Genomic DNA, 9,644 nt, shown 5'->3' on the forward strand with positions numbered 1-9,644 from the left:
ATTATTATTTTCGTTATTATCATTATTCTATTTATTTATATTTAAAAATTCCATCTTTAAATAATTTTCAAAATTCTAATTTCTTTCAAAATTTAATTTCCAACATTCTAATTCCTAAATTTAATTTTCAAAATTCCAATTGTCAAATAATTTTCAAATTTCCAATTTGAAAACACCTAAAAATTATTCCCAAAACAATATACTTTCAGTCCAATTTTCTATAAAAAAAAAAAAATTATTTTTACAAAAAAATAATAATGTATTTTTATGATAAAAAAAATAGGACTAGGGATTAAATTTCAAAATTTTGGTTTTCACTTATCCTTTAATCAAATAATCCAAAAAAAAAAAAACATTATCAAAGAATTAAATTTCTTTTGATCTCTTTTTTAGACTTTTTTTTTTCTCTTTTTTTCACTTTTTTAAAATAGCTAAAATATATATATATATATATATATATATATATATATATATATATATATATAAGATAACATAATCCTTCTACTCTTCTCAATATACCTTTCTGTGGACAATTCGCCATTGAAGATGGGCGTTGGAGCAGGTCACTTCCATTCCCTCATCTTTACCTACGGAACCCTAAAGCGAGGCTTCTCCAACCACGTCCTCATCCAGGACCTCATCGCCACCAGCGACGCCGCCTTTATCACCGTCTGCCTCACCACCGCCCAGTTCCCCCTCGTCTGCGGCCCCTACCGCGTCCCCTTCCTCCTCAACTTCCCCGGTGCAGGCCACCGCGTCTCCGGCGAGCTCTACGCCGTCTCCGCCCGCGGCCTCGGCCGCATGGACGAGCTCGAGGGCACCGGCCGCGGCCACTACGAGCGCCTGCCGATAGAGATCGAGGCCGCCGCGCGGGACGGAGCGAGGAGGATGTGGGCGGAGGCGTACTTCGCGCACAGCAGCTACGCGGCGGCGCTGTGGCGGAAGAGCGGAGAGAGAGGGTACAGCGCGTATACAGAGAAGGAGGCGGCGGGGTACGTGAAGAGGAAAGATCGGCCGCAGAATCAGAGTTTTCTGGAGCAGATTCAATTGTTTGTGTCGTCTTAGAAGTATATTAATATCTTGTTTATGTAGTAAATGTAATGCAAATTTTGAATTATATTAAAAAAAAATAACTTTAAAAATAAATTAAAATTGTTATTAAAATATCATTTAAAAATAATAAAATTTAAAAACTTCAATAAAAAAAAATTAGGTTACATTTGGTTTACTTGGTAAAATATGATAAATAAAAAAAATAAGAGAAGAAAATTACAAATTCCAATTTATAATAGTTCGGCTTAATCTTTGCCTACATCCACGGTTTTAATATATCAAAACTTTCAAACCAAGATTTCAAACTTTACATTTGAATTCATGACTTTAATGACAACTTTTAGCAAACTCTAAAATAGTCTACACTTAAATTTTTTTTCATCAAGTAATATGCTATACTTCGACTCACGTCATAAAGTATACATGAAAAAATTATTTGATAAGTATAAAACTCATAGTTTACAATTTGGCATAAAGGGAGAAAAAAAACCTGGAGTTGAATAATGCACTAAAATGAAATGCAAGTTTGAAAACAAATGTACTTTAAAAACACTTCCTCAAGACTCGAGTAATATTACTCTTCCTCCATCAATACAAGAATTTTAGAGCATTTAAATAGGAGTTAAAGGTTCAAATTGGTTGTTAGAGACACTCTGGGTTTCACTAATCGACTAGCCACTAACCATGGAGGTTACCATTGTTCAATTGGCTTACTCAATTACTTAACCAATTGAAGTTTAGTCTCAACTAGTTAAATAGATGCTATTAGAAGAAAAACAGTCTCAATGTACCTCAATTAATTGAGCCCAATCCATTTCTCCCTACTCCAACGGGTTCCAATGTAAAGTGTATAAAATATCCTAGTTTGAGGCTTGGAACTAGGGATGGCAACGGGCGGGTTTTTTCGGGTACCCGTCTCGTCCTACTCCTAATGAGATTGGGTTTAAATTTAATAAACGGGTTTGGAACGGGTATGAGATTTTTTTTAACTCGGGACAAGTTCGGGTATTGCTCCATCCTGCCCCGTTTACATATAAAATTAATTTTAAAATTAAATTTAATTTAAATTTTAAAATTAATTAAATTTAAAATTTTATTTTACTATTTTTAATATATAGATAATAATAAAAAAATTTAATAAAATAAGTTATAAAAAATATAATAATTTTATTATTTATAAAATATATTTAATTTAATATAATTAAAAATTTTAAAAGTAATTTTTAAAAAAAATTAAAAAAAAAAATTAAACAAGGCAGGGCAGGTATGATGGGACAGGGATGAAAATTGTTTTTAATAAACGGGGTAGGGTTGGGATGGGGTGACCTGTCTCGAACCCGCCCCATTTTAAACGCTTAAAAAAACATATAATGCAATATAAACCTAATGCACCAACCATATTACAAAGAGATTTTAGAGAAGATGTCTTCATTGATCTTCTTTTTGAGGTTTTCTCTTTCATCAAGATTTTCTTTTGATTTGATTTATTTTTATAATTATCACTTTGAAAATCATTTTACCTAAATACACTTCAAATAAATCATTAATTCCAAACTTTGTTTTATTATTATCAAAACTAAAATAAACCTAACTTTAGTTTTACTTTTTCTTAACAACAAATTTAATTTTTTTAATCAAAATTTTGTTTTATAATATAAAATATTTAATATATATATATATATATGAGAAACAAATTTATGATTCATAAGACATGTAAACATTTTTTCAATTTATTTATAAAAAATCAAAAGCTATTTTTTAAGCTCAATAAAAGTTTATATATCTGTTAGACTAATTTTATTCAAAGAGTTTAAGACTTAAAAAAAAAAAGAAAAAAAAAGCTTCATATTAAAATTAGGAAAATACTACTTCTTGTAGAACTTTATTTGTGCTTATCTAAGAAGTTTTTTTTTTTTTTTCATGTTTAATAAAAAATTTACAATACCAATATCATCATCCTTTAATTACACTTTTAAATTCTATCCTTTGAGTGTACTTCACCTAGGTTTTCGATAGAATAGGAGATGTTATACTTGTATAGACTTTTTGTATTTTTTGTAGTCTTCCTTGATTGGTGGAGGTTTACTCGGGTCTTTTTTATCTTGTAGAATTTTTTATCCATCTCTTATTTTTTTTTTCTCAATTAATATATATCTTTTGTTTCTAATAAAAAAAAATAACTTCACTTTCCTTGAAAACCAAAAATAAAAAGTATATCTTATATTTTAATTTATCATATATTCACCTTTGATGGTTAATTTTGTTGGGTCTTGGGGCTTCTTATCTTAGAGAATATTTTTTTTATAAGATTTTTCATATCTTTATCCCTTTCTTTTGTAGAGTTGCAACACCACACAAAGTGGTTAGGTTAAAGTTTTTCCCAAAGTTGATAAAAGGGCATATTTTATTTTCTTTTAGTTCGTGAGTGGGCATCTGTCTACTCATCTCATCTCATCTCATCTCATCTCATCTCAAGCCATGTGCAAATATCCGTACAAAAGTACAAAGTGTAGTGCATATCAGTCCTTGGAAAAAGGACGATTTTTCATCATCCTCTCCCCTTCAACATTAGGAAAATGGCTTTAAAAAAAATAAAAATAAAAATAAAAATGATGGTTTAAAAATTATTTAAATTTTTTTTATAGGGAATGAGGGAATCCAAGTCTTCTAAAGGATGGCCCTCAACCTTTCAATCTCATGTGGGTATTATTCTACTAACATTATACATTTTGTGGCATTGCAACATAGCATTAAAAAGTAAATATTTAATAAATCAATAAAAAATAATAAAATGTTTAATATGATTTATGATGGTGTTTGATAAGTTTGAAATGAAATACTATGGGAGTATTTGAGAACTGTTTTTAAAAGTAGTTTTTTATTTTTTAAAACAAAAGATATAAAAAACATATATGATAATAAAAACTGTTTTTTATTTTTACTTTTACTTATTTTCCTATTTTAAGAAATAATTATATAATTATGTAGAATAATTAAAAATAAAATACTAAATATAAAAATTATTTTTAAAACACAGTCAAAAATATTAAAAACAAATTAAAACTTTTTATATTTTCAAATAAACTTTTATTTTATAAAAATTATAAAACAGTTTTCAAAAGTTATTTTTAAAAACTATTTTTAAAAATTATTTTTAAAAACATTTACCAAACCGTTCCTGTAATTTTAATTAGTCTTATATTTTAAATGTTGTTATACTTTTTAAAAGTTCCTCTTTATGGAGCTTTTATTGAACCTAAATTTTAGTGCCATATTAAAAAAAAACTATATAATCAAAAGTTTTCACTTAATCAAAATGGATTATAAAATGTATTTTTAAAAACTATAAAAAAAATATTAAATATGTCTTCGTATTATATATTAAATCTTAAGGCTACATTTGGCTGTTGAAAACAAAATTAAAGAAAGAAAAATGATTTTCTTAGATTTAGTTCGAAAAAATTGAAAGAAAATAAAAATTAATTAAAATTTTATATATTTTAAAATTATATCATTTTTATATAATATAAAATAAATTTAAAAAATAATATAAAAATAATTTATGAACCTTACATCTTTGTTTTTTTTCTTCTATTTTCTTTATAATCTTGGTACCTTATTTTCCTTTCTATTGTACTTTTTGCTTCCCCTCTCTCTCTCTTTTGCACGCTGAGAGCAAATCACAAGGCCCTGTCTGTTTGATCGAAGAAGCCTCACAAGATGGGGGCGGAAGAGGATCGCTTCCACAGCCTCGTCTTCACCTACGGAACCCTAAAGCGAGGCTTCTCCAACCACGTCCTCATACAGGACCTCATCGCCACCGGCGACGCTACCTTCGTCGCCGTTTGCCGCACCACCGCCCAATTCCCCCTCGTCTGCGGCCCCTACCGCGTCCCCTTCCTCATCAACCTTCCAGGCTCCGGTCACCGCGTCTCGGGCGAGCTCTACGCCGTCTCCGCCCGCGGCCTCGGCCTCATGGACGAGCTCGAGGGCACCAGCCACGGCCACTACGAGCGCCTCCCGATCGAGATCGAGGAGGCCGCCGGCGACGGAGAGAGGCGGCGGTGGGTGGAGGCGTACTTCGCGCACAACAGCTACGCGGCGGAGCTGTGGCGGAAGAGCGGAGAGAGAGGGTACAGCACGTACTCAGAGAAGGAGGCCACCGGGTACGTGAAGAGGAAGGATCGGCCCCAGAATCTGAGTTTTCTAGAGCAGATTCGTTTGTTTGTGGCATCATCTTGATCTTTTCTACGTGCAATGCAAAGTTCGAATTTGAAACTTTGAATTGAATTATATTTCTCGTTTGCTGGATGTAATTCAAAATTTGAATATGAAACTTTTAATCGATTGCTAGAATTTGCATCTAATTGTTGAAAGAAACCCACGAAAATAAGGGTTTTTTCTTGGGCGGTGGTTGTTTATGGTGGTGCTGAAAATATGATGGGGGAGATCTGGACATGTTCTGGGTCACCCAAACGGATTTTGTCTTCGGAAAAGTGAGTCGTGGGATAGGTGATATGTTCGTGTGATGATCGATCAGGACTTTTGATAGTGATTTGATTTTTTCCTGAATTTCATGACTTTATAATCTATATTTATATTTTAATGTTTTTTATTTTGTACCATACCATGCATGACAAAATTCGGTTGATGGGTCGTATTCTTAGTATTTCTTACAATCATGAGCAATAATTAGATTAAAAATATAAATTTAAATATATAACACATTGTTAAACTTATTAATCTCATGTTACGATCAAAATCAAGTTGTAAGTCAACTTCCCTTTTCAAAATAAAAATAAAAATAAATCAAATATAAATTAAATAGAATAGAGTAATGATAATAATAGGCCTCTTTCAATCAAATTTGTATTATGTCGATTAAGAAAAAATAATTTATTTATTATATGGATTATACAAGTTGATATGAATTTGACTTAAATATAAATATATTTAATTTAAAATCATAAAAAAAAAAGTGTTATGTTCAAGTTATATCGACAAATGAACCACTAATATCATTTTTTTAGGTGAAGGTTTATTTAGTTATAAGAACTAACATTCTTAAAATAAATTATTATTTTTGTTCCATCAAAACTTATTTTTGTAAATTGATCATTGCTTTGATCTCGTATATTTGTATAATTATTGGACAGTTGAGATTCACCATATATTTTAAATTGTCTACATTTGAACTTCGATATTTACCTTAAACTTTTTTTCTTTATTATTTGAAATTTTTTTTGAAGAAGTTTATTTCTAATTGTAAGTTAAATTTTCTTTATTAAATCTTTACTATGATAATTTACTTTTATTTATGATGAGATTTATGATTTATCACATAAAAATTTGTTAAAATTGGAATTAGACCCCTAAAATTGGGTTGTGAATAAAAAATAACAAAATAAGAGTCCCTCCAAGTTTTCTTCTCAATGGATGGAATGGACCCACTAGAAAGAAGTTCTATGAGTTATGGGACAAGCTTCAAGTTCATATGATCATGTGTTGAGAACAAGAATTGAACCTTAGAAGCTCAATGGGCCTATTTTAACTATTAACTTCCAATTTTTGTTTCTATTGCATTCCATTCTCCTCTTTGATTCTATCTCATTGTATCATATTCTATCCTTCAAATTTTGAGACTCACCATCACTCCAACCCAAAGAGAAAGTAGGCATGAGGTCAAATCAAATCTTTCAATTTCAAGTTGAGAGGAAGTTTGGGCAAAGAGTGGTGGGCTCATGTGACCCAATAGGCCTACCCATGGGCCTTTCTCCAACCTTGGGCTTTCTCCATTTTCAACCTCTTTCATGCTCCACTTTGATTAGATAATGGGTAAAACTTATATTTGTGATATCCTACATCCAATAGAAGAAAAAATTTCTCACTATATATACACACACACACGTAATCTCTATCACCACATCCAATAACGAAAGAAGTTGTCATACAAAAATAAAACATAACTTTTGTGTATAGAAATACAAAGTTGAAAAATATGTTTTAAAAATGTTTTTTTTTTCAAATTTGATAGCAAAAGTTGAAAAATGAAATAGAGAAATTAAAAATAAAAAAAAATCTCATTTTTTTAAAAATAGGAAAAATAGAAATTTAAAAAAAATTAATTCTCAATTTTTTAAATATATTTTAAATCTCAACTTTCAAAGTGGAAAGAATTACCAAAATCTTGTAAAGGAAATCGCTGAATTATTATATAATTATCACATGTTTTTGTTTTTTTTTTATCTTTAAATATAAGATATGTACAAAAATATGAAACAATTCTAATATTTACAAAAAATTATAATAAATTAAAAATATTTATTATTATTTTAAAAAATAATAAAGACAAAAATACATTGCCATGGGCATTTAATTTATGGCGGACATTTGTGCCTAACAACACTTAATGGTGAAGGCAACACTAAATGAGAGGTCCGACAACATTATTATTATTAGTTAGTATCCAACGAGTTACACTCCAAACTACCAACATTAGGAATCTATGGTACAAATACCATGAGTTTGTGTAAGGAAAATAATTAGTTTGTTGGATTTTAATTCTATTTCCAACCATATAATTTTATGTAAAATTTAAATTATTTAATTACAATATCAATTGTATGTGACATCAATAAACAATCCGAAAAGCCTTTTTTTTTGTAATAATGAATGACATTTATGTTTATTTGAAAGACAAATCGAAAGCACTTATTTATTGAGGAAAACTAATCCAATTCAATTTGAAAAATTCCGATTCAATTTGATTTGAAAAATCTCATGTAAGTACCATGGAATAAGGTTTGACCGTATTCATAACGATCTTTTAAATCTAAAGATATTTATAAGTTTTAAAATAATAATTTTATTTTAGTTTTTATTTGAAGATACAAAATTTTGTAGTTGGTTAAAGGATTCTTATGGTGTATAGTTCTTTAAATTTTTGTTAAAAGATAAAAAAATAAAAATTGTTGCCTTTTAAAAATATTAAAAATAAATTAAAAACATTTTAAGTTTTCAAATAAACTTTTATTACATTAAACATTAAAACAAAAATTTCAAAATACGAACTATTTTTTAAAAACAGTTATCAAACAAATTCTTATTTTTTGTTCTTAAAAACATAAGACAATTTTTTATTTTTTGGTTGTCAAAAGTTTTTTTTTTTTTCCAAAAAACATAAAACTATTTTTAAAAACGGTTACTAAACAAACTAAAAATCACTCAAGAAAACAAAAAATTCTTATCTTCATTTGACAAAAATATTTGATACCAAGTTGATAAACATTTGGGCATGACACAATTTAAATCAATATTATTAAAAAAGAAGAGAGAAAAGGGTTTCTTAACCTAAATTCAAATAGCAATGAATAGTATGTGGATGGATGTTGAAATTAAACCCTAACTTATAGCACAAGTGTCCAGGGTGTTTGGCATGGAAGGAGGGAGGGGGGAAGACTATATTTTCCAGGTTGATAGATGGAGTGGCGTGAAGGGTGGGGTGATATCACTTTCTCCTGAGTCCTGCCCCCAATCTCACTCTCTAACCCCACCCTCCTCAGTCAACACCCCTCTTTCTCCACTACCCTTCTCCCCATTCCCCTCTTTTTTTTTTCTTTTTTTTTTCTTCCTCATTTCATCATTCCACAAAGTCTACATTAGTATCTTCTAGGTAGGCCATACTTGAACAAATTTGAACCATATATTTCATATTAGATTTAAGATTTTTGTTTTACTTTATCAAGAATGGGTTATATTACATTAATTATGTACCTTTAAACAAAGAATACGACCCTTTGATAATGATGACTATTTTTAAAAACGGTTTCTGTTATCTAAAATAAAAAATAAAAAATAAAAAAAATATATTTAGTAAGTAAAAAACATTTTTTTTTTAGAAAATATCTGATAGTTGCTTTCACTTGATTTTACTTTTTTTTCAGAAGTGTTTTAAAAAATAATTATATAAATATGAAAAATGATTAAAGTAAGGTATTAGATACAAAGTTATTTTTAAAATATAGCTAAAAAAGTTAAAATTGTGGGACCCCGCAGCCGTTTAGAGACATATCCCTTGGGTGTGTTGGTGTTAGCCGTGAAAGGGGGGCATATGAGTAGCACCTTATGCAATAAACATTCAAAACCATTTAACATAGAATAAACCCTAACAATAAATGAACACAAACGGGTGATTTTAAGTATGAAAAAAGTTTCATGCAAAGTTTCTGCTCATCTTTTTCAAAAACTAACTTAAGTTTTTGATGCGCATGCCCAAAAAACTTGTCAAAACACACCTTATTGCAAGTGCAAGTTTCTGTTCATCTTTTTTAAAAACTAATTTAAATTTCGGATGAGCATGCCCAAAAAACTTGTTCGAACACACCTTATTGCAAGAACACTCACCATTCAGATCGAATGGGTCAATCGAAGAAGAAGTTTGGTGGTTGTGTACCAACAAAAAACATTTCAATTTCCTAAATAGATATTTGTTTTATAAAATATTAGATTGTTCTCAAAAACTATTTTTGAGAATTGTTTTTTAAAATAATTACCAAATAAGACCTAATTAAAAAAATATTCGCAAAATATCT

General features: G+C 29.2%; 2 protein-coding genes across 2 annotated transcripts; both read left to right on the top strand.

The window, feature by feature from the left end:
- Positions 1–522: 522 nt before the first annotated feature.
- On the top strand, positions 523–1,112 carry LOC117934132 (putative gamma-glutamylcyclotransferase At3g02910). Its single transcript, XM_034855768.1, has one exon. It carries the CDS (start codon positions 547–549, stop codon positions 1,063–1,065), a length of 519 nt encoding a protein of 172 aa, XP_034711659.1. The 5' UTR covers positions 523–546; the 3' UTR covers positions 1,066–1,112.
- Positions 1,113–4,684: 3,572 nt separating this feature from the next.
- Positions 4,685–5,625, top strand: LOC117933854 (putative gamma-glutamylcyclotransferase At3g02910). The gene has a single exon (XM_034855413.1). The coding sequence runs from the start codon at positions 4,774–4,776 to the stop codon at positions 5,293–5,295; it is 522 nt and encodes a 173-aa protein (XP_034711304.1). The 5' UTR covers positions 4,685–4,773; the 3' UTR covers positions 5,296–5,625.
- Positions 5,626–9,644: the final 4,019 nt, after the last annotated feature.

The sequence above is a fragment of the Vitis riparia genome, chromosome 16, assembly GCF_004353265.1.
Source record: "Vitis riparia cultivar Riparia Gloire de Montpellier isolate 1030 chromosome 16, EGFV_Vit.rip_1.0, whole genome shotgun sequence".
Taxonomy (NCBI): domain Eukaryota; kingdom Viridiplantae; phylum Streptophyta; class Magnoliopsida; order Vitales; family Vitaceae; genus Vitis; species Vitis riparia.

What these genes read in the sequence shown, in the direction of transcription:
- LOC117933854 (XM_034855413.1), top strand. Translation starts at nt 4,774, where the DNA reads ATGGGGGCGGAAGAGGATCGCTTCCACAGCCTCGTCTTCACCTACGGA.
- LOC117934132 (XM_034855768.1), top strand. Translation starts at nt 547, where the DNA reads ATGGGCGTTGGAGCAGGTCACTTCCATTCCCTCATCTTTACCTACGGA.